Consider the following 26,004-nt stretch of genomic DNA (forward strand, 5'->3'; position numbering starts at 1 on the left):
CAGAAAGAGGCCATGAGGGGAACAATGTTGAGAGTTCTCCCTCTGGATATTACAGTGTCAGTGAGTTTGCACGAGATCATGACTTACTTGTGTCCTGTTACCCAATATACTTGCTACATCCATCTTTCATTTCACCCCATAAGCCTCACATGTAAATATCTTTTACATATAAAAACAGCAGCGCACTACATAAATCGTCTCAGTGGGAAAACTCCTTTTTTTTTGACTATCATGTGTTGCTCACATCCAAGTTTCCAGATTTTCGCAATTGTGGAACAGCACTGAACATAAAGTGACATCTGATTATTATCCGTGGCAAGAGCAGATACAACAGGGAATTCTTCCTGCCGTGAACAGTAGTTAGAAGTCATTTAATTTAATCAACATTCAAGTCAATTTGTGTGACAAATGTCTACAGAGAGACGCTACGCATAATGAAACAAAACCACAACATAGTTCGAGGCTGAAGTAAAACACTGTTTTTCTTGCTTTCCACAGGAGATGATCACACACTGACAGCTCTGCTTGTGAAATCTGCATCATCATCATCGATGCAACAAAGTTAATTTACACATAACAATCAATCGTGTCGCGGTTCGCGAGGAGGAACTTGTATATACAGTGCGTGCATGACCGGGGTGGATGTGAGTTGATGCATATCGCTATAGATCCAAGTCATTGCGGTGTTGAGTGATGGGGCCACACACAGGGGTTTAAAGCTGCTGGGTCATTAAGCGTCCACACAACGGTGGCAGTGTGGAATGCTCATCATGCTTGGCAGATAAGGGCTAAGACTGTGTGAAAAGAATATGCAAGATTAAGACTTACATACTGTAATCCTAATGCAATATTAACATGGGAAAAAGCAAAAAGAGAGAGAGAGACAGGCAAAGCTGAGGAAGCGAGAAAATGTGGAATCTGAAAGTATAATATTGGCTTGCTCCTCTTTGGGAGTATTGATCACAGGAAGCAAACAAACAGCCTTCATGTCAAATGTGCGAATGGGCAACTTCCTATCTTGCTATCCTTGGAGACTTTTTATTTTGCTTGTTTGAGTCAGTGGTACTAGATCACTGTCACAGGAGAGTATTGAAAAGAAGCAGGATGCATTGAAAGTGAGTTTGGTGTCCTGCTGTGACTATGTACATTCAGACTATGATTAAGTAGAGAATGTGTGCTGCAGTGTGGATAGAATGTTTTATAGCACAGTGGGAGATAAGCCCAGGAAGGAATTTATGATACATCAGGAAAGAGGATGATATGAATAAAACAATAATTTTGTCGATGGAGGAAATGGAGAGTGATGAAGAGGCAGGTTTGGCTGACAATGCAAGTGAGGAGAGGGAGAACATCCAAGGAGTCCACAGAAACAAAGCCGGATGCCAAGCTGATTTAGGCCACTTTCTACTTTGATCAGTATATAAAAAAAGAGCAATAAAATTCTCTAGACACCTTAAAGGCACTGAACCCAACTCCTACCATTGTATGGCTCTGAATTGCCTAGTCCCATCCTCCAGCTGGTCTTGAGGGCCCGGTCTTGACAATGCTAGCCCTGAGTGAACATAACCATGTTAAGGACATTAAAGTCATGCCTCGGCTTCTCTGCATGGAACTGCAGTGGACCAGAGACAAACAGCAAGAGTTTCAAACGCAACATACCGAAGAAACCAATCCCGTCAAACTTTGGGGTGGGGCTACGCTGAAACCTGGGGTATCTGAGGAGAAGCAAGATATGGCTATGTATTGTATTGTATTACCCATCATTTGAGAATGTAGCCTGCAGTAGATTCTTTCCAGGGCTCCATTTTGCCACAAAACATATATTGAAGCCTGGTGCTGTTCCATCCATTTATCCTGAGGATAGTGAGGACAAGCCAACATGTAACTAAGTTTATTTTTGTCATGTTTTGTGTCCAAACAAATCTGCAGTGTGCTAGATAATGCTATGCAACGTTAGCCTGCCAAGTGACGCGATGATTCATGTCGAGCGGTGAAGGGACGTTTTATATGGCTTGGGGGTGTTGACGAAGAAAGCTTGGGTAAATGTTACTCAAATCAGTTTGTCAGATAGCTAAACTGCTGATGAGGTTTGTGTGTTTAATGAGGAGAGTGGAAGGGGACTGCTTGGATATAAAGGCAAAGGTGTAGTGTTACATATGAGCTAAGGTCAGGCACTTTTAAAAATGTAATTTTATTGAACAGAAATGAGTTTTAGGGGTACCAATGCATGGAGAGGAAGATTTGAAGCAAAAATGAATTTTATTTTTGCTAAGAAATTGTCATAGGTGAATTCAATTTAATTAACTGAACACAAGTCAAGTAATTCTCCAAAAATTCTCCAAGAATTTTGTGCTCTCACTGACGATGTGTGTGCTGATAATTTTATTAATACAATATTTGTGTGCGTGGACACTAAAAGTTGTTTGTTGTTAGCAAGCTAGGCTAATTAGCTTCCACTTTCTGACTGGAGGGTAGTGAGCCCACTTTGCTGGCTTCGACTTTTTGACTGGAATACAAACTAGACAGCACAATGGTTCCTTCCAATTGCTGAATTTTGTTGATAACAAGTGCTATATGGGCTCTCACATGTCGGTCAAACACTGCCGTGAACGAGGGCCACCCAGAGTGCTTAAGCTTTCATGCAAAATTGTCCAAAAATGTTTTCTACTTTTTAAAAAAATAGACACAATAGCTGCATTCTCACTAATATTTCCTGCCATAAAAAGTCAAATTTCAGTTTGACTTTAACTAAATACCTTTGTTAAATGCAGACTGTGACCACAGCTTGGCCAATGAGAGTGGTGGACACACTCAAACCTGGTGAACCAGAAAAAGCAGTCCAGCCAACAACTAGAGGCGAAGACAGAGCAACACGAGGAGCTACGCTGCAGCCTGTGTGAAAACAGAAGGATCAGGTTCTTCACCAAAATAAAAGTCCAGTCCCAAGAACTCCACACTCTCTCAGACCAAAACCAAAAAAACTTTTATTTATTGTTTTTCACAATTACCATCACATGTGTTGAATTATTTGCTAAACTATCTAATTTTAATACTCTTGTTTTCAGTGATTTCGTTGTAACATCTGTTTTGTTTTTGTAGTATAGTAATGTTATATGGCGTACAATACTTTACGTGTCTAGCTTGCTGTAGTGGTTGCATTGTGTTTGCAGTCTGCCAGTGGGCAAATATTTGTCTGAGCATGGAGCCTGAGGTGTTGACTCATCTCACAACCTTCTTCTCAACAATATGGTCAAAAGCTCTGGAAAACTGTAGTCACTGACCTCTGAATTTAAAATATGTGATCACAAACCTTTTGCTGTATTTCTAAATTATGTTCAGAACAAACATACTTGTATCATTTTAGCTTTCTAAATATATTTGAACACTTTTAGAACATATTTGTGCAGCACTGTACTTAGTTAATTACGGCCATGCCAGTAAAGTACATTCGAATCTCAGAGAGAGAGAGAGCATGCAAGCGAGAGAATGGGAAGGGGGGGGGAGTGAAAGTTGTGAGAGAAAGTTCCTCGTTCATGCTCCGAGCAGTGTGTATTTCTGCAGCTTCCTCTTCTAACCCCCGCGAACAGGAGTAGTGGAAGAGGGAGGGAAAAAGTGGAAGAGGGAAGGGTGGTTGAGTGATTATGTTCTAAGGAGGTGCATTTGTGTGTGTGTGTAGAGGTACGCCACTCTCTCTCTCTCTCTCTCTCTCTCTCTCTCTCTCTCTCTCTCTCTCTCTCTCTCTCTCTCTCTCTCTCTCTCTCTCTCTCTCTCTCTCTCTCTCTCTCTCTCTGCTTTAAGGGCTTTACCACTTCAGCCAACATCCTGAAGCGGGCCACTCTCCACTTCACCCCTCCTCTCCCCTCTCCTGCAGACCAACGCATGGACTCCAGTAGTTGAGAAGAAGGCAGTGAGGAAAACAACTTTTCAGAAGAGAGATAAATGGTGGGAGGGAAGTCTGCTGTTGGTTTCCTGGACCGAGCTGCATGCGCCGGCTTAGTGTTGGAGCTACAATAGGAGGCAATCCCCCTTTCCTGTGTGTGTTTTCAGTCTGCCCTCAGGAGGAACAGCGGGAGCAGGAACTGAGCTGAAGAAGACTTCTGAATTTATCAGCAAAGAGGAGGACCAGCCAAAAGAGGAGCAGAGAAAGTGATAAAACAGAGACAGACGTAGCAGGGGTTGGACGGAGAAGACAGGAGGAAGACAGAGTCTTGAGGGACACCTGAACAATAGACGGAAAAGTTAAAGGAGAGATAGAGGACCTCACCTGACCCACTTCTCTGCTCTGCCAGGTGGAGCAACCTCCTCCCTCCCTCCCCCTTCTTTCTCTTCCCCCTGACATGGGCCGCCTGCTGGCCCTGACTCTCGCCTACCTGGCCTACCTGCTGGCCGCTGTGATCGGCTCAGAGCGCCAACAGCACCGTGTGCAGCACGGCCCCTGCAGCTACACCTTCATCCTCCCCGAGGTGGAGCACTGCCATCCCTTAAAGGACTTCCAGGTCACCAACACTCTCCAGAGGGACTCCCCGCCCGAGGCAGAGCCTGATACAAGCCAATCCAAGCCGGGCAAGGCCCAAAATGAGAGGCCTTCCTGGCAGGAGAGGAAGCTGGAGAGTCTGGAGAGTGCCATGGAGAATAACACCCAGTGGCTGCAGAAGGTATGATCTCTGACCTGCTGACTAAAACCACTTTCTCCTCTTTCTCAAACCATTCCCACTCCTCCTCTTTGCTGTCTCACTGTTTCCTTCTCGTCATTTTCACGTCACATTTTAGCTTGAAGACCAAAATGTGGGGAAAAAAACATGGGATTTCCTCAGAGTACACAATCCAATAACATCTGTTGACAAGCCTTGATTATTGATAAGTTCAGTGCTTAGCTGGGATTTCCTGGATGCTTGCTCTATGCATATCTGGCCTGGTCTATGACTGTGTGTCCGTATTTAAGACCACTGGGATGCCAGAACTCCCCGTTGCATGCGAGAGGAGAAAGACAAGATGAAATAAGTTTGTTGATGTCAGACACTGCCAAATATGTCTCACACAGTTGAACCTGCTAAATTAGTATTTTCCCTCTACTGGCAACAAGTACACACAAACTTCACTCTTAACTCATTTTTCAGCCTGTCTCGAACATAGTACGTTCCTCACTGAATAAAAAATTGTTTATCTGCTGGAGACACATTTCAGCATGTCTCTTCTCTAGGCCGTTGGCCTTTGCAATTCCATTTAGGCCAGATTATGGCTGTCTAAAATGAAATGATGCGATTAAAAGTGGCTTCACAATAGTCCTTTCATTGCTAAGGTCATCAGGGCACAAAATCAGTGTTGGGCCATTGTCTAGGAGAGACTGACTGACTGACACGCCGCCCCTCTCCACCCGTCTCGCTATTCTTGTCTGCTTCACTCACAGAATATTTATGGTATACGCTAATCCTCGGGCCAATTATGAGGGTTTGTGTCGAGTGTTTAGACTGGCCGTCTGAGAGCAAACATGTTGATAATATTTCAGGATTTGAAAATGGGGCATTATGAATGGCGAAGCTCTCCCTGTGCTCCTGTCACTTCCTCCTCTCGCTCTGGCACACCACTAAACTGTCTGCATTTTTCCTTCCTTTCCTTTCCCCAGCCTCCTTTTTCTTTTGACACCCTGCTCCTCTCTATCCATCTCCTTTGCTTCTATCTGGACTGTCGTGCACCTCTGGGATGGTGAGCGTGTCTCATCTCACACCTTGACTCGTCGACCATCAGTTCTCAAACTCTTTGTCCATCTTGCTCACGCTCTCACACACAAACACACACACACTCAGCTCCTCTGTGCACAGTCTGTCTGATGCTCTGTGTATGAACCGGAGACCTAGCTTCCATGGGAAGCATCCCGTGAGGCCACAGTATATGTGTGTGTGTGTGTTTGAGAGACAGAGCGAAGAAAAGCTAGACTTTCCCTCATGCGTGCATTATATTATTCATGCATACAGTCTGCACCGGCCAAACTGTAGAATACAAAAGCATCACAATTTGCACATATTTTGGGCCCATTCTGTGCAGCATGCAGTCTCTCCCTTTCACTCTCTAAACAGAGCTGTGATACGAGCGGTCATACAGGAAATGTCGTTTAAATTGCCAACTAAAGAAAACGCTCTGCTGGCCCATATCTTGCTCCGTTCCCAAACCTCTTCCACATAACGTCTGGAACAACACAATTACCACATGAGGGATTTCCACCTAAACATAGCACAACCCTAGGGACGCTCTTTTAGATGTACAGGAGGTGTACTGACCTTTGACCCCAAATGGCAAAGGCTTTTCAGCACCTTGTGGAGCTCATTAAGCGCATCTGCATACGCTTGGGGAGAAACTGTTGATACGCATGCGGAAGAGCGTGAGGCAAGTGTGTGTCGGTGTGTCTGTGAAACTAAACACGATCTCACTCAAAGCTCCCCTGGGATGGTATGACTCTTACTGTGAGCCTTCCTCCCAAACCCATTGAAGGAAAACACACACCCACACACACACATTTAGGAGCACACACACTAATCCGGCATGTTCCGCAAAGGAATCTCCAAGAGTGCAACATGACTGTATTAATGTTTCATATTCCTTCTTTGGTGTTTCCAAGAGTGAAGTAGTGTTTGTTTTCTTTGTTCTAACCCCCGACACAACCCCTCATCTAGTTCCTTTCGCCATCTGCTGCCCCGAGGGGTTGGCAAAAAGGATGTGAGTGTGCTTTTGTTACTACTTTTAAGAGACTGTGTGGATTATGCTAATGAAGAAATATTGCATTGAGATTAAGGTAGCTAGGCTACCCCTTGGTGACTTGATTTTCTGGACCACTAATATTTCAATACGGCAATACCAAAGAATGTCACCCCCATTACTCACAATATCTAATGTGTGTGTGTGTGTGTGTGTATCTAATGCATCGAACATTATCAAATATTGAAACTGAGAAATGGAATTGTTTTTTGAAATGGTACAAATTAATTTGACTCCAGCGACACGTTTCAAAGAAGTTCAGACAGTGGCAACAAAAGACTGGAAAAGCTGTGAAATGCTAAAAGAAAACAGCTGGTGGAACACAAATCTCACCATTAATACTCAACGATTTGAAGCAACATATGCTGCCAAGTAGACAATGTGTTTTTCAGGGTAGCCTTTGCTTATTTCAGCGTGACAATGCCGAACAGCATGGCTCTGTAGTCAAAGAGTCCGGGTGCTAAACTGGCCTGCCTGCAGTCCTGACTTGTCACCCCCTGAAAACGCTGACAGCATTTGGTCTCCTCAGTCCCCGAACGCTTACAGGGTGTTGTTAAAAGAAGAGGTGATGCAACAGAGTGGTAAACATGACCCTGCCCATCTTTTTTCCAACATGCTGGAGGATATAATTTTTAAAAACAGCCTGAAATTTCTCCGTTTCATTTTATACGTTGTCTTTGTGCTATTTTCAATTAAATATGAGGTTTCAATGTTTTGCAAGTCATCACATTCTGTACAGTACAGATGAGGCTGGTGAGATTTTAATTAGTCTGCTCATAAACCGGAGTTTTGGACCAAATAACATTTTGACCTGGTGATGGCCCAAGATGAAAAGATAAGGGATTGCCAACACTATTAAATTTCATCCTGAGGAACAAATCTAAAGGAAGTCCATCCAGTAGTTGCCAGATGTTTCACTCAAACTAAAACTACATGACATGTCAAGGATGGCAAAAATCATTAGGACTCCTCTTGAGAGCATTGATTTCATGACCGTCCACCCATTATTTTCTTTAGATGTTTCTGTGGCGACCAAAGCAGTGGATCAACCGACACTGCCATCCTGTGATGAAAACAATTTCGCAGCAGCATCTCTTTCCAGAGACAATGTCCTGGTTCCTCTGGATAATCCCCAGAACGCGCTGTCAACCGTTTTCATTGGGACCAATTTTTCAACAGAAAGTAGTTCCAATGAAAACGCTCCACAGTCAGATCTGTGGATTACCCTGAGTCGTGGGGGAGACTGATCCTGGACACAGGTTTTGCTGCCGATTCCTCTAGATGTCATTTTAAAATGCTGTTGGCTCCACAAACAAAATAAAATTCTCTGCATTGGAGTGGACACAGGCATCCAAATAACGGTTAGGCACCATGAGGAGTAAGAGCGAGAATAGGTTTCTTTATCATTTTGGTGAACAGACCCAAGAACGCATTTGTCTCTGGTGAGAGGTGGATTTACATGGTGTCACACTGACACATCAATCAAGGCTCCTTTTTCACGAAAACATATATCAGCGTTCCTCACAAACAGAGCTATCGTGATGTGTCTCGGTCCATCATGATCATCTGCCAGAACACCCAGCAGATATGTTCCCCCTCTGTTCTGTAACTGTAACTGAGAACAAATGTGTATATTGGCTCAACAATTAAGATATCAAGTGATACAACTCATTTGATTTTCTCAGCACTGATCCCTACTCTGGCCCTCTCAGACACAATAAAAGAGAATTACACTACATCCCAAATGTGATTTATCTGGCTGCATGGAGCAGCATGTGACAGAGCTGCAATTAATGCAATTGGCAGTGGGAGACGGAGTGTATCACGACCTCTGGATTGAGCTCTATCACAGAAGAGTGTAATAGGAACACTTTGGACAGGCGGCTGATAGCAGTTTCAATACATGAGGCTGATTATGACGCAGGGATCTTTGCCTCTTCCTCTGGAGTTGGCTTTAATCCGCTTGGTAATCTCTTCATAACCTTCGTTATGAGGGGATTTTTTTCTGCTGTTTCAGTTGTCCTAAAGTAGCAAAATGTGAGAGATGGATTTACAGAGCAAGAGGGGAAGAGTTTGAATATAAGAGGGAGTTAGTGAGAGAGATCAATGGGAAATAAGAGACAAAGAGAGAAAGATTACAAGGAGGCAAACAACTTAATTGCAGATTCATCTCTATTTGCCCACTTGGATCAGACCACATGAAAAATGGAGAAAGCCCTCTCCTGTGGCTATGCATTATCATAATTCCATTCCTCTCTGCAGTGGGCATTTGCATTGAAAAAACACAAACAATCACAGTCTCATTCGAATCCTCTTCGATTTTTTGCGAATAGCTGCTCATTAGCTGGATCATTTTGAATGCGTTCTCCTCAGAGACTTCATTTTCCAGTCATGTGGTTTAACGAGTGAAGTCTGATCTCTGCCCAGAAAAGTCATAAATATTATTGTTCAATATTTCCCATTTTCTTTATTGCAAGGCACAGGCCATTGCCCGTTAAACGTCAGACAAAATTCCATCGTTCAGGAAAAGCCGTATTTGTCTTCCAGATGCCATTTGCTCACACCAACCACATTAATAAGAAAATCTATTTATTGGAGCAAGATGGATGCCAGTCTATTTATACTCCTGATGCAACATGTGAGGCTTTTGCAAATGATTCTTTCTCAGAGCTTGGTGATTGATTACAGAGCGGAGGTGACTATCCCTGAAGTCCTGCACACAAACATCATGAAGCCGGCCTCTTGGTGTATACCCTTACTGCTCTTCTTGAAATCCCATTTTGAAGCCTCTACACTGCCTAACTTTATTAATGCAAGGGTTGGTATTTGCCTGAGGTAGACTTGCAGATGAAAAGGTGGATAGATGGATGGGGAGACACTGCAATGCCCTAGGGATACTACATTCCATGACTGCATCGTAGTACCTGAAAAGATTGAGCTGGAAAGACTCTGAGGCTGCTGCTGTCACACTGCATCAAGCTGTCAGTGAACGTATGGGCGCATTACCTCCTAAAATATGATTATCGCCACAATGAGACTCCGGAATCTGACATCCTGGATAATATTCTCAGTGTGCTTGTTCTCCGTACAGCTGGAGAACTTCATCCAGGAGAATGTGCGCTCTGGGATGGAGGAAATGAAGAGAACTGCGGTACACACCCAGACAGCAGCCATGCTGGAGATGGGAACCAACCTCCTCAGCCAATCAGCTGAGCAGACCCGCAAACTGACCGACGTGGAGACCCAGGTGAACCCAATAGGAAGCATTTGACCGAGCCTGAGATAACGTGCTTGCAGCCAACTACAGAGGTCACACCCATGCAAAAACAAATGATGTCACTTGCGAAACACTTGACGGAAAGCTAATTAAATGTAAATCAGATGTAACCCGCTGAGAAGCCATGCCCAAAGGTGGCGGTAACTGCCTTAAAACAGCTGGTATTTGGTTCTACAGGCTCTGATTGACACAATGAGTTGAGCTCGGCGGCTGACAACAAGCCAATTAAAACATAAAACTCAGTAGCACAACACAGATGTGTCTTCAATCATGCCACAGAGCTGTTATTACAGATTGGCCTGTTTCGGTCCTCATGCTTTCTTTTTCTCTTATCAAAGTTGATATGATGCTGCAACCTGTGCAAATATCTGAGCCGCTTTGTTCGAGGTTTCGTTTCATCTGCAGCCTCAAAACATGTCACAGGCGCAGATGAGATAATTCTTGCTCAAGTTTTCATTGTAAGATCAAAGAATGAGCTTCGTGCGCTTCTTGACATTATTTATCCCCAACCGTGCCTTTTATGAATTCAGCTGGTGGGTGCCCTTTTATCCCCCACGAGTCTTTTCATCAATACCCCCGCCGGCTATTCTTCAACCTGAACATACTGTGAGAGAGTTATTGTTCCGTTTTCTTTTCTTTTTTTTGTTTGCTTGTTTGTTTGTTGTTGTTTTTTTTTGTCAATCAATAGGTGTTAAACCAGACAAGTCGCCTGGAGATCCAGCTGCTCGAGTACTCGCTCTTCACTAACCGGCTGGAGAAACATATTCTCCTGCAGACTCAGGAGATCTCACGCCTCGGTGATAAAAACAGGTACACACGTACACGTACACGTACACACACACACACACACACACACACACACACACACACACACACACACACACACACACACACACACACACACACACACACACACACACACACACACACACACACACACACACACACACACTTCAAAAGAGTGGGTTTGCTGATAGGTTTTTACTGTTCATTTTCAGAGCCATTATGTTGGATTCATTTCTGCAGTTGAAATGATCTATCAGTCGAGATCTGTGCTTTCCACAAAATTGTCTTTTTTTCTTGGATTTTCTTGCTTTTAGTGAGGCATCAGTATCTCTAGGTGGCGCTATTTTCTTTGCTCACTCAGCTGCTGTTTTTCCTTTACGGACTCCAAATGAGCTGGTGCAGCTAATACATAATGCAACATAATGCATCTCTTCTTGTGAATGGTTTCCCTGGAAAAAGCTATTTGACACCGGATGGCAAATATATAAAGGCCTTCAAAACACTGTACAGTACATATGCATGCACATGTATGGAACTGGTCCCTTTTTATAGGAGCTGGAAAAGAATATGCCAAATGATTGGCATATATGAAAAACAGGGCACTTCACAACAGTATAATGTGTATTGTGTGAGCCTGCGTGTGCGTTTGCCTGTGAATAGGCAGTGCGTGTTGGGAGGGGTTTCCCATTCTTCTCTCTAGGAACACAAGGTCAAATTAAGGCCAGCAGGGGTTAAGGACGGGGTGCTGCGTGTTTTCTCTCTTCTGATTCTTTATCACTGGGTCCATCTGTATCAAGTGTGACTGGGAGAACACAGTGCCTCAGCTCCAACACCTGTTACACATCTGGCCCTGCTTGATCCTTCTCTGCCCTTTGGCTCACATCCTTCAAGTCGGTGTCAGGGCCCTGACTTGTAAATAAATGAATACATCTTCACAAGGGTAAACACCATGACGTGATGCATGAAATTAGAAAGGTCACAGTAGATTTGCGGCCAGGCAGATGTGGAATAAAAGGGAAGTAAGGTCTGCAGCGGTTGTAGAGGGCGACTGCTGCTGGTCCTTGAGGGCATGGAGCCAGTATTTGAACCACTGCCAAGTAAAAAGAGCAGAGAGACATGTTTGTTTTCATAGCCATTACATGTAAAATACTATTGGCAGGAAGTGGAGCATTCTGTGTGAGAGCAGGCTAATAGTAATATCTGTATTGCAATAACAATAAATATCACAAGATCATAAGCATAACAGTTTAATTGCCCAGGATGCAACATGATCCAAAATGCCATATTTGTTCTGTCAAACCCTCTAACTGTTTACACATTGCTGTGCTGGTTTACCGCCACATTCTACACTTTGACTGTTCCTCAAAGTAAAATACACATCATCGAGAGGAATTTGTTTGCCATTTTTATTGAGTGTTCCCCCACAAAGCAAATATGAAATGGAAATGATGTTAAAAACGGACTGATCCAGCTTTCCTTCCAGGCCTCATACCAAGCTGCTGCCTAAAGTGGGAGATTGAGGATGCACGTTTAGTGCGGCTGCAGCGTGTGCACAGGGCTGAAAAGTAGCTTGTTCAATCTGGGTGGTGGGATTGTTTCAATAAATAACTGCTGCAGAGTCATTAGTCAAAGCCATAAAGATCAGGCTGCAGGGATTTATGATCTTCATTTGGAGGTGGGGGTGTGGCAGCACACGCGCGCACACACACACACACATACACACACACACACACACACACGCTGTCAGATTGTTGCCTCATGGCTATGATGGAGAGGTTTAGCATGCAGGCCCATCTGTGACTGCTGCTGCAGTACAGGTGTTTATATGATGTTAGCCCAATGAGACTGTCGCGCTGATGTCTATTAGTCATCCTCATGCAAATGTGCACGTTTGTGCAACCTTCACTGTGAAAGGTAAATGGATTCACCACCTGCACCCACTCTCTTATATCTTCTCCCACCCATTCCATTTAGCATGCACCTAAACACTTGATATGATAGTATGTCTTCAGATGTTTTTAGAGAAACTCAACACTGGACTAAAAATGACTTTTTGTCTTTTGTCAGTTTTCTAGAACAGAGGCTCTTAGCGCTCGAGGCTCGGTATGGGAGGGAGCTGCAGGGCTTGGAGAGCGAAAAGCAGCAGCTTCAAGCGCTTCTGGAGAGGCAGAGCCGACTGGTCGGCCAGCTCCAGGGTGAACTGGGCAGCTCCATACTGAACAGCACCTTACTGCAGAGACAGCAGGCTGTGCTCACGGACACGGTTCAGCAGCTGCTGGCTATGGTCAACCACTGCAATGGCAAGGCTGAGGGGTTTACTGTCTTTGAATGAGCATACTGTTCTGTCAAAATCATTATTTGATTATTCATTTACAGAAGACACACACTTATATACTGCATTCCTATGATTCAGTACTTCTTCAGTCCAAAACAGACTGACAAATAGCATCAATAAACACCAGGATTTCATTAAGGCAAAAGGAGGATCTGCAGTATTTCATTAATGAGCGGTTTAGTCTGAAAAAGTAGCATTTTACAAGAGAAATATCACCTTAAGCAGCTTGTAATTCAAATCTCAGACACACTACATACACGCATGCACCGCAGACATTGCAGGCTTAAGCCAGAGCTTAACATTACAAGAGAACTCACATATGGGGTTGGGATTTGTGTGCAAAACCCATAAGGTTGCCATCTGTAAATAGATGCCTGCATGTTTTTGCAGAAATCTCCAATGTGCCCGAGGAGGAGCCACTTAGTTTCAGGGACTGTGCGGAGATCCTGCGATCTGGAATGACAGAGAGTGGAATATATAGCATACGCCTCCCCAACTCCACCCAGACTGTCAAGGTAGTAAGGCTTTAAAGGTCACTGGCCTTTTCTTGCAAATATCACCTAACCGACTGTGACGTGAAACTTTTTTTTTTAAGAAATTTCATCCATTTGTCCATATTTAGCACTGGAACCATTTCACTTTGCCCAGCCTGCATAATGCAACGCACACACATACACACGACACGATGCCATTCAGGCAGCTTATTGTTATTTTGTGGACAGGAGTAAACACCGATAGGACAAACTAGTCTCATGTAATGGTGGTTTGAAGGGTTTTGGTATAGAGGTTGATGGAAATGCCATGCTGGGTTACTGGAAGCTAAAATAATAAGCAACAGGAGAATTAAGCCCCGCAGGCTTCACGGGGAGTGAGCGTGTGCTGCTGAATGCAAAGTCAGAAAAGCTTAAGAGGCACCTCCGCTGACCTGAGGTAGCTAGACCTTGCCAGGCTGACCATGACATCCACCAGCAGGCTATCCTTTCTTTGAATCACAGCTAGCACTCTTAGCTGGGAACTTTACCCTCTGAGCTTTCCACAGAAAAAGAACGATAGCAGTGAAACAGCTTGTTGTTATTCATTACTTTCAGTCTTGTTTGCTGGTTGGCACCATCTCCTATCGCCTCTGCTCTCTCTCTCCCGTTCTTCCTCTTCATTTCCTGTGGGCAAGGCAGCCAGGTGTTAGGCCTTGGTGCCATGTGTTTCCTGCCAACTGGGGCCAATGTACGTTTCCACTGATGCAAGTTAGTACTCCCCAAATCATTGCTGCTTTCAATCTATGCCATCTAATTCCAATGTGGCTGGCAATCTGGGTGGCTGCTTAAAACTGGGGCAGATACAAATTGCCCTATTTTCAAAGCAGCGAGCGGGCTTCTTCAGTTGGACAAGAGACAAAAAAAACCATATACACACGTGTGATGAAGATCTGCCTATATCAGATCCATCTATCTGACTTTTCATCACCGAGGCTGTGCATAATGATGATGTTTACGAACCAAATAATTTATGTTGCTTTTTAATTTTTCAGAACTCTTGTGCATATTTTTGAGAGCTACATATGCGCAGGGCTCATAAAATTAAACACATTAGGACTTCTCTCCAAACACATATTGTGAAGTAATTGTTTTGTCCCATGAAAGCCATTTACAAAGAATAATCACACTATAATTGTTTTTTTAAAAAATCACAATATGCTTAAAGTTGTCTGGATTCTTGCGTTTCACTGTAATGTGTTTGGCCCTAAGTGATTTCTTGCTGGCTAATAATAAGTGAATTTGGAGTACTGAATATGGCTCTGGTATAAATCAGGCTAACGACTACATTTGGCAAAATGACTTATATTGAGAAATTCTATTTTGAGATGCTGTTTTTGTATTCAGTGCGATGCCTCTGAGGCCAGATCATTGACTTAATGTGCCAGAGGATAATCACAGCATATTGCCAGCCGGCTCTGTTTGCTGAGGTAAAAGACCTGAGTGCCTTCTGACCTTGAGTTAGCTTTCCTATTCTGGGAAAGAGCTGGAAACTCGCATTTCCTTTCTAGCAGAAAGCAGCCAGTTTAGATGTCGAAATACAGAGAGCCCTTGGGATGCTGTCCACATACCGCCATCTATACTGCCTGACTCTCGAGACAGGTCAGGGCGGTTGTTTGGTGGACAAGATTCAAGCGACCAGCCAGGCAATCAAGTTTGTTCCGCCAGTAACTACCCACATTGCAGGTTGTAGAGGTTTTTATCGAGTCAGAAATGTCACTGGCAACATCTATAATTTGAGGTGACAACGTTGCGTAGGGATTCAAACATAGTGCCTGAGAAAACTGAAAAAGCAGGCATGCAGGCTGAATACACTTGTTCAATTTAAAAGGATCTCAGCAAGAGAAAGCATCTAATCTCACCACCCACAGAAGAAATGCACTCAGTTATTTAATCACGATACCGGAGGGAAGCTGGAATATGTCCAGTTTAACACCTTGAATATGTAAAACAAGTCCCTTAACAAGTCTACATTTCAAATTCTGTCACTAGATGAATGAGTGGAATTAATTCCTGTTTGTTCTTCCAAACATATCTACATATGGTAAAATGTGCAGCCAAGTAAGAAAGAAAACAGTGTGTGGAACCAAAATCGCAGATGCCTCCTCCTCAACCCCCACTCAAGGGGATAAGAGCACATGCTGATATGTTATTTTTCCTTCCCACCTGGGTCATATCATTGCAGGACACCCTGAAATGTTGTGTGCCCTCCCCCCCATTCCTGAGGCTTTCAAGGCATCCTTCAAATAACAAAAAAAACTAGAGTGTGTTTTATTTTTTCATGTCTACTCTCCACTCTAGACCACTCCAGTGCTGAAAAATGTGACATTTTGAAACTAATCTCCATTTCTTGACATACACAGTCAGGACTGATTAGTCTCCAGTGTCGAATAATAAGAAAAAGCTGGATATTGCTCAAATACTGCTACTAATATCGAAGATACCAAACCAATATTGGTTAACACAGTGAGGCATTTGGCTGCTAAATAGCTAGATATCTCCCTCAGCAGCTGGTGGAGACCAAAGCAGAGTGAATATTGGTCTTTGATTTGGCTTGAAACACACCTCCAAAGTGAATGTGTGATATCATTGTGCCAAATGTAGTTTCTATCAGGTGATGATTCGTGTTTACTGCTTGTTCTGCTGCCCCCAAGTATACAGAAACCATCAAAACTGCTGCTTTGAAGTGAAAAATAGGAAAAATCTGATCATCGACAAAGCAAACAAGCAAAAGAATTATTATTTTTTGATTCAGACGCGTTGAAGTTGCCTTTACTTCCACAGGTGTTCTGTGACATGACGACCAGAGGCGGCGGATGGACGGTGCTGCAGCATCGGAGGAACGGCTCCGTTGACTTCCATCGTGGGTGGAGGGACTACAAAATGGTGAGTTCTGCAGGGGGTAGGGGTCAGGTTGCACCATTATCAGTACAGGTAGTATGGATCAGTACTACAGGACCGGACAAGAGGTTCCAATAACGATCCGCGGGGGGTTTGGCATGTAGAGGCGTGGGATACCGGCGAGCCTGTGATCCCAGGTGACCCGTGGTTGTTGCCTTTGGCCGCCCTCTTGTTCCCTACTACCCCCCATGTTATTGCACCTGCTCTCACTCCCTCTCCCTGTTGAACTCCCACACACCCATACACACACACTCATGCACACACATAAGCACATCATGTACTTCGATGACCCACAGAGCTCTACTGTTTGTATACATCTTTAACATTCCAGCTCTCCACTGCAGGGAAATTAGTGTGGTGATGAAAGTGACATTATTTCCAAATAAAAAGTGCGTATAATATAATTTTGCACGGGAGACTATGAAGTTGATTTAGTGTTCTGGCCAAATCAAGAATGTTTAAACACGTTCGGCTCTTGTTTGGTTTGGACCTGCATTTAGATAATGCTTTTTTTGAATCTCATCACAAAGTTTTCTCAATAGAATCGATATTCTGTTTGCGCAATAGGGAAAAAACAGAGAAAAACATAGGCTTGCAAGCCCTTCCAACTGTGTTAAATTACACACAGAACAAATGAGTGAGGCTAGTTTGGGATTGAGTGAGAGTAGCAATTTGTCTCTCACCCACGTCAACAAATCAATTGCCACAGAGGACTGTGACTGCAAACAGAAAGACTGAAAGAGAGAGCCACCAAAAAAAAAAAAAAAAAGCTTAAAAACTCCTTTCAAGAACAATATTTTCACAAGAGGATGATAAATATTTGGTTTGAGTTGGGGCGTGGGAGCACAGGGGCCCTGTAGATGGCAGATAACATATGTACTAAAATGCCTCAGTGCCACGGCCCACACTCCATATTCTCAGAAACTGTGGCCGGTGTTGATCAAATGTTGCACCCAGGCCTGCTGGTCAAATGATAAATGCTCCAGGGCTCTCACTATATATTTGCTCTCACTTAAGACCAATAACAAACAGAGAGTGTGACAGCTAGACAAAGTGACTCCGAATTCGCAGGTAAACAAGGAGAAAATGTCCTTCTGAACGAGGAATGCTTAATATCTGCAGATGTAGAGTTTGATTGTTCACAGTTCTGCCTGGAGGACGTACAAAAGCAAACAGTCTTCATGGTTATATGCTTACTGAACGTCAGTCAACATATCCTCTAAACCAGCTGGCCTTATCACACTGTGAATTGGCCCCTGAGATTCGCTTGTTTGAGCCAAGCAAGTGTCATTTTGTAACAGCCCTCTGTGAGATGTATTCACTGAAGCTTTATTTCGCCTCTCTCTCTGAATAGAACGTATCATATGATGTCCTTTCCCGGCAGCATCTGTATCTGTTTTCATACAACGTCACAACTTCCTTTGTAAAATCCTGATCACAGCACTGTGCCTTACACCTGTTAACATCACCTAACATTGACCTGACAGTTATCTTCTACATACCCGCTTTTTCACACAACTGGCTGAAAAAAAGAAGGAAAAACCTACATAAAGTGTCTCAGGAAGGTGTGGGAACACCACAGGCAGCCAGAGCAGCTCCACTGCATCATTCTTCTACAAGACATCCCCTTAATTGATGATTTGATGATGGTGGCAGAGAGTGCTGTCGAACGTATCAGTCCAAAATCTCCCAAGCTGTGTTTGAGCCATAACTGTGTGGGATGGGGTCACCGCTCCATCCAAAGGGGACAATAAATAACTCTGAAATAATGTTAGAATTATACAAGAAAATGATCCAAGAACCACTATTTTAGACAAACAGTGTAGCTCATTAAAACAATGCATTTTAAAGACAATGCATTGTCATTCATGTATTGATATATGTAATTGTAGTACGGTTGTAATGAAAGCTAAATCTCTCAGCTGTGATCAAAGTGGATTCTTTCCTTTTGGATGCTAAGCTCATGTAGCCTGAGCTAAGGTTAGCTAATGTAAATGTAATGTTTGCTGAGATAACACACTTCTGTTTATCTCTCAATGTCTGAAGACTGAGATGTTAAAATAAAATGTGATTATTTTGACTATAACTTATTATTGTTTCCTGTCTGCTAGCGTGATGACTGTTATTTGGTTACGATACACGGTGCTGGGAAATCACGTGCAGGCAGCTCATCGCTCTGTTGGACTTTGCGAACAGTAAAACCATGCAATCCTTGCTAATTTGTTTAAATATCAAACTGATACACACCATTTTCCTCTTCTCCTTTATTTTGCGGAAGCATCTGCATTTGTTTTGCTTCACATTAATCAAAATATATTTCCTATCTTCTTGCATGGTTTACCCTGCATTAGTAATCAATCAGTTTTGTTTTCCATTCTTAAAAGTGATCATGTCCAGCTCTGAAGTTCAAACAGTGGATCGGTTTTATTTCACTCAAGTTTTTCAGGCACACATGGATCATTGGTAAGATATTAGCACAAATTAGAGTCTCAGATGACCGGCCGCTAACTTTGGGAGTGGAGTATTTCACTTCATAAACTCAGTGGACTGTCTTAGGCCATCACAATGATAAATGTGACTTCTTAAATTGAGGTCTATTTTCATATTAACTCCAAAAACACTTGGCAGGACAATGGTAAAATCATCCCCACTCCCCCACCCCCCACAATATTTTTCTATTGGTTCTTGCTCTTTGTGCCTAATCCAGGGCTTTGGAGAGCCATCTGGGGAACACTGGCTGGGGAATGATATCATCCACAAGCTGACCAGCTCCCAGGAATACAGCCTGCATGTCCAGCTCAAAGACAGAGAGGGGAGCGAAGCCTTCTCACACTACGACCACTTCTACATAGACGGAGAGGACAGCAGCTACAGGTAACCTTCCAGCATGACATGCTATTCTCATTTATGACTGAACATGAAGGCGTTTAGTTTGGGTTGAAATGATGTAACGCTCAGATCAGAGTCCTCTGTTTGAACGAGTAAATCATCCAATTAGTGTCTGATAGCACAGGATGTGAAAATACGACGTTAAAACACTTATTACACACTCTGGCGTTCAATTCATTCACTTTGTCAAAAATCAGACACAAATAGGACTATAATGAAGGTGCTTAATTTCAGCAAAGTGTTTTATTAAGAGCCGTCTATTGTGAAAGGCATAATTGCGATGCAGGAACACCCTTTCAGTCGTTCCCTCTGGGTGAAAGACTCTTAATATCATGACAGATTAGAAACCATTATCAACAGTTCAAATTCCTCCCTATTTTCTCCTTCTCTAAGCTTTCTGATCCCCGAGCCCTGAAGTTAAGGAACCACTTGGGCCATTTTTAAGAATGTCATTCAAAATGATGAGCTCAGTGGAGGGCACGCAGCCACTTTCGCTTGCCTCCATTTTTCTTTTCCCATCACCACGGCTACCGCTGCCCCTGAAAATCCCCAAAGGGAAGCCGCATCCACTGGAGTATAACAGGAACGCTCGGCAATACCTGCCCCTGCCAGGAGCCGACAACTCAAACCAGGCTCCCTGGTAACCCCGCAATCACTAACAAGATTATGTGTGGGTGTGCTGAAGCCGAGCTTCCTCCGAAACAGACAGAAATAAAACATAAACCAAAATAGTTCAGTTTAGATTTCACTTAAATTCACAGGAATTCGCCCTTGTTTTGTGTAAGTTTATGGAGACTGATGCTCTGAGAGATGACAAATCATAATCACATGTGGGTGTCTGCCTTCCAAGATCCCTAATAGTGCAGCAAATTGCATTTGCCTGAGTTTGTTCCACATAATTAGCGTGATGAAACTGAACGTTTCACAACTTCGCTGTAGGCTGCGCCGTGTGAGGTGAAGCACCTGAGTGAATATAATCACCTCTGTAGCCTGCTACCTCTGAGATCATGTTCTGTGTAACTAGTTCAATATGTACCAGCTTTCCTAGCATGCTGAAGACCCTGGCTTCGTCTGTGGGATTAAATTATAACTCCCAAGCCGGAGCTGTGATGCTATGCAGCCAGTCAGCCAAAGCAATCCTCCTCCTCAGCTGCATCCCGTCTGCTCCCCAGAGCAACATGAAGGTCTTCACCTAAAACTCAGTAACATTATTCATACATTAATCATCAGCATGACAGACCACTTTCCCCTTTGAGGTAGCCAAGAATAGCCATTCTTGTAGTAAAACCAATGGTAGGCATTCCTTATAATGTAACAGTATATTTGTCATTAAAGGATACAATAACAATAAAAATAAGACAGTCACCTTGAAAAGGATTAGCCTGTGGTCTGTGGTATTTGTGGAATTGCTGAACTAATACCTCTGGAAGTTATGACTAATGCAAATGTTTTTGAGAGTAGGAAGAGCTGGCGCAGTCTGCAGGCCTCTCTTTCCAATAGGATATCCTGCAGCTCGTGGTTGCCATCCTGCCTTATTTGATAGTTTTTAATTCTCCCTACCTCACCGATCCATCACGAAGAGAAAAGTTAAGTTGTCCGGCAAAATATCTCCTTCATGTATTATTCCAGCCTCTCTGCTGTGCCATCATTATTCCCGGCCCCCGGCAAACCCCCATTTCTAGCTGTCCTCTTGCTGCCCTTCATGATGTGTTGCCCTGCCCTGTGAACTTACAAATTCAAGAGGAGGATTCTTCATTTAGTCATCACAGACAGCGTGCCCCGGGCGACAGAGGGGGGGGTCACATAACTCAGGGGAGACTCCGGTACTAACTAGACAGAATGACAGGGCAGAGGAGAGGCCAGACAGCGGGGCTGACCTCCCAGTCCACTCTCTTCAAACCAGAACTGACACACACACACTGACGGACAAACAGTCTCACACACACACACACATGCACACACACACACACACACTGGGCCGCTGTGTGAAAATAATTGAGCGAATCGATTTAACTCGGGCAGAGATTTCTTTCAGATTGTTTGGTTTGTTTCACAAAGCACAGCATGGAGTAAAAATAATGAGAATTATTTAGGTTAGTTTTTGTGTTGATGCTCGGCAATAACGGGAACCTTGAGATGGTACCTTGAATAAAAAACTATTGTATATATACTGTAAAGTATAATATACAGCTAAATATACAGTACTATGATCTCCTTCAGCAGTTCACAGGTGTTTAGACCTCTATATTCTTTGATTGTGAGATTATTTATGCAGGCAAGAGTTTTAACAAACAGTACACTCGTCTACACAGACAAGATGGAGCTGCACTTGTGAAGAGCGCTGAGTTTTGCCTTACTAGTTATGCTGCTCAGTTTGCCAAAATGTATTTCTAAGGTCAGGTATGCCCAGAGGCAAATCAGACAAAGAGAGGAAAATTAAAAGTGATTTACCCACTGTCCCCAGAACAGTCGCTCCAATCAAAGAAATGTGGACTCGCTCAGTTCGATACTTCGCCTCTCTCATCCTTTTGGTGTCCTGTGGTACTGAGAAATAACAGACCGGCCGATGCGGTAAACATGATTGTGCTGCGTTGAGTTTATTTCAGAGAAGCTCGACTTCAAACAGTTTTTCGGCCAGTTACCACTCACTGCCATTCGGAGCGCCCGACAGGCAAGGTCGTTGCCTGCGGCTGAGCTTTTCACTGAGATTCTTCTTTTGCTCTCCCCAATCCAGCCTCCACGCCGAGGGCTTCAGTGGCACAGCTGGACGCACCAGCAGCCTCACCCACACCGGCACCCAGTTCAGCACCAAGGACAGAGACAACGACCGCTGCACCTGCAAGTGCGCCCAGCTCGCATCTGGAGGTGCGCAGCGTCCCCCGTCTCCCCCATCGTCTCATTCTGTCTCTCCTTATATCCCATCCTGTTAAACATTTCTACCCACTCCCTTGTAAATGTCCTGTAGTGCGTTTCATTTTCCCTCTGCGCCAATATAAAGTTACTGCTGACTTCCAGCTGTACATTTGGGTGTTGCATTTCATGAGCTCGGATTCAATTAATTCAGACTTTTTCCTTGAACTCTCTGACATATTTCCTCTGCAGGTTGGTGGTTTGAGGCTTGTGGTCCATCCAACCTGAATGGCATATATTACCCCGGGTCATCCAGCGTGGTTCGCTACAATGGCATCAAGTGGTACTATTGGAAGGGCCCCAATCTGATGGCGACCATGACGACCATGATGGTGCGGCCGGCAAACTTCTGATGGCAGTGAACATCACCTCTGATGAATAAAATGAGCAATATCCAGAAAACTGTATGTTTTGAGAGGGAATTCAAATCAGACTTTTGGGGGTTTCAGCTTCTGGACATCTCGGAGGAGACGTGTGCAGACTCTCAGCAAATGACTGTGGTTTCAGCGAATTCCCAAGTGAGAAACGGCAGTAACATGACAAGATCTCGTCACAAAGGTGTCCACGCTGTATTTCAATAAGGATTGTTCAGCTGAGACAGGGAGGAGACAGAGGGTATGAGCTTTGCTGCAGGTGACAAAAACACAACTGATCACATCCAATTACATACGAGCAGTTACTAAAATTACAGGCAGTTAGTAAAAAGAATTAACCTATTTTTATACTAGAGTATGAAAACATATGTTTTGTGTTGTGAAGAGACCTGCAATGATTCAGACTTTTGTATAGTTTACAGAAAGTCAACTAATTAAAAAAAATTTCACCCCTGAGGCTTTATTAACATGGAGCTTTTTGATACACAATATGTTAGGTGTGATATAAAGATACGCTATGCAGGTGCTGCGTGCTCTGGGATGCTTGCTGCTTACTGTCTGGCACTTTATCTAAGTCCCGACCTGTGCGCTGGCTGGGGGCTACGCACTCAAGTCCAAAAGGTTGCAGCCCAAAAAGTCCCACACACAGCAAAATAAGAAAACACAGGCAGAGGGCAGGGTCTCTGCAGGTAAACACACCACCACACACTTCTAGCGGGTCATAACTGGTGATGGATGACATTTGCGTGAGGCTGTACATTGTTTTTAGGAAAATCCTGCATAGTATACCTTTAAATTATTGAGCTCCAATGATTGTAACTCCAGTAGCATCATTGGGCTATAAAACATCAGTACTTCTTTAAAACTTTACTTCAGTCCATACGCATTTTACACAAGATAACAGTGTAACACAGTGACTTCAATAGTTTACCAATGTTCATAAAAAAACACCATAAAGAACAGCAACAATAACAGGCTTTGCCCTTTGCTATGTCTTCCAAAAGGCTTTTCATGATGGAATATCGCCGATTCTTTCCAGGCACACCTCTCATAAAACTTTATTTGTTAGAGATTTCACTCATAAAAGTACATCATACGCTTTCATTGGTGTGATATACTTTCAGAACTGAAACATTTTGTAATAACATCTGGGAACAAAGTTGTAAATTCAATTCAGACTTTGTTAAAACAATAAAATCGTACGTGGTCTTTGGTGACTATAATAAACAGTGCCAGGTGCTTGTTACCATGTAAGCTACATAAACTCCAACAAGCTGCACATGCTGGATGAGAACTCCCGGCCATTGATCTGATGAATCATCCAATAACACCAGTCCCTGTGGTACCCATTAGAAAGCGGAGGGGTTTCACCTCCACTAACAACGACCCGGGTGTCCCGGTGTGCGCCGCGGATAGCAGCCGTCACTCACTGGAAGACGACACACAAGGACGCGGGCTGGCCGTGTCTGCTAATTGTTGCGCTTCACTCACTGGAGGACAGAGAGGGCACTTAAAGATCTCATCTGAAGCGTCGAAAGAAGCGCCTGAGTGGGATTCATTTCCGACTGCTGCAAGCTTAATAAAGCTGCAGATGTATATAATGAGCTGTTTTGACATGTGCTGCTTATGAAAGAGACAAATATTTGCTCTCTGATGACGGAAAACCCATACTAAACAAAAGAGGAAATTCATTTATTCCAATAAATAGCTATTCTGCGTATGTCTTCACTGAATCTCTGAAGGTCTTCCTCAGACTGCCTTGGATTTACTGCTCTATTAGAAATATGCAGGAGCTCTTCAGGACACTGAAGCTATTCAAAGGGGTAACAGCTCTTGCTGTGCCTGGCCGCTGCTTAAATGTGTTTGTATAATATATATGATGCAATCATGCCAGAATCTAATAAAACTACAAAGATCATCACTAGTGGATCCAGTGACAGCAGTTACACTATATGAATATACAACACACTGGTCGTGATGATATGCCTGAGCCACATCATGTACGCTGCAAGCACACATACATACACACACGCATACACACTCACACGTACATGCTCGGCTTGCATGCAGTGACCCCATTGCTAAACAAGTTTATTACGACCTCCAAGAGCCGGACAGGCGATAGATCACCGCGGGGAGGCCAGGGGTGAATCCATCAAAGCGACTTTAATAAAGACCACTTGATTTGGCTTACTGGCTCAACAGATGAAATGGTTGTGTTCAGGTCCAGTGAAGCAGACCCGAGTCTAGGCTGCATTGCTTCTCTACTTGTCCCAGTCCCTGTTTATTAGATGGGTTATTTGCAGGCACAGAGAGGCAGAGAGACAGGGAGACAGCAACTTTAAAACTGTGTTATAATATTGTCAATATTTGTCTGTTGTACATACCCGCTCTCACAGCGGTGAACCTAAGGGGAATAGTTTATTTTACTGTTTTTACAAATATGGAATGCCCAGCATAGACTCTTATTAGCAGAGATTTGTCTTTCGTCCTGATTAGCTCCTCATGCGCAGTGTAGTTCTACCATCTAATACTTAAGCTTTTTGGCAGGTCCATCATTACAACTCCTTGACACAAGCATTGCTCAATCCCACAAGACTTCATTTACAAATGTAGTGAGATTCAAAGGTTTTAAACAAACCAAATATACCATACATGCACAGAATCTGCTTATAAAATGATGCAAAACACATGGAAAATTTTCCATTTTGGAGTGTAGCTTTTCATTTTTTATTCAGTGTCACATGACCTGAAAGGACCAATGGAGTAACACAGGTTACACAGTGTATGTCATAGCGTCAGACAATGGGGAAACTGTATTAATTAACTTTGAAGCTTCTTAAAGGAAAAAATTTGGGAAATATACTTTTTTCTACAGACGTCTTCATGTCAGTTTGTCTCACCGCCGCCCAATTCTTCAATACGCCTGCCATTTTGTCTGAACACACACAGTAAAAATGACACGTTGCGATTTTACGAGTGCTTATGTGTTGAACTGTATCTTGGCTGAGCGCAGCAGCTTCCTGAAGTCTCTATAGGTTGCCTGTCAACTTCAAGGTAATAACAATGCTACAGGAAGTCAGTGTGCCCAGCCAGGATATAGTCAGTTGTCATTTTTACAAGTTTTTTGCACAGACTACAGAAATAGGATTGAACGTGTTTGGTTGTGAGCTTCAAAGGAACTGGTAGGTGTATTTTGTTACCTTTGAACAGAGCCAGTCTAGCTGTTTTACACTCTTTTCAGTATTTATG

The 26,004-nt window shown here is 43.4% G+C and overlaps 1 protein-coding gene across 1 annotated transcript; it reads left to right on the top strand.

The window, feature by feature from the left end:
• Positions 1-3,835: 3,835 nt before the first annotated feature.
• angpt2b (angiopoietin 2b) lies at positions 3,836-24,638 on the top strand. The gene is made up of 9 exons (XM_070985453.1): positions 3,836-4,655; positions 9,842-9,997; positions 10,716-10,837; positions 12,881-13,113; positions 13,539-13,663; positions 16,463-16,564; positions 19,287-19,453; positions 22,203-22,333; positions 22,571-24,638. Exons 1-9 carry the CDS (start codon positions 4,338-4,340, stop codon positions 22,729-22,731), a joined length of 1,515 nt encoding a protein of 504 aa, XP_070841554.1. The 5' UTR covers positions 3,836-4,337; the 3' UTR covers positions 22,732-24,638.
• Positions 24,639-26,004: the final 1,366 nt, after the last annotated feature.

Source organism: Chaetodon trifascialis, chromosome 17, assembly GCF_039877785.1.
Source record: "Chaetodon trifascialis isolate fChaTrf1 chromosome 17, fChaTrf1.hap1, whole genome shotgun sequence".
Taxonomy (NCBI): Eukaryota; Metazoa; Chordata; class Actinopteri; order Chaetodontiformes; family Chaetodontidae; genus Chaetodon; species Chaetodon trifascialis.

Coding starts and splice junctions, on each gene's coding strand:
- angpt2b (XM_070985453.1), top strand. CDS start 4,338: ATGGGCCGCCTGCTGGCCCTGACTCTCGCCTACCTGGCCTACCTGCTG. Junction 9,998..10,715: donor TGACCGACGTGGAGACCCAG/GTGAACCCAATA, acceptor GTCAATCAATAG/GTGTTAAACCAGACAAGTCG. Junction 16,565..19,286: donor GGTGGAGGGACTACAAAATG/GTGAGTTCTGCA, acceptor TGCCTAATCCAG/GGCTTTGGAGAGCCATCTGG.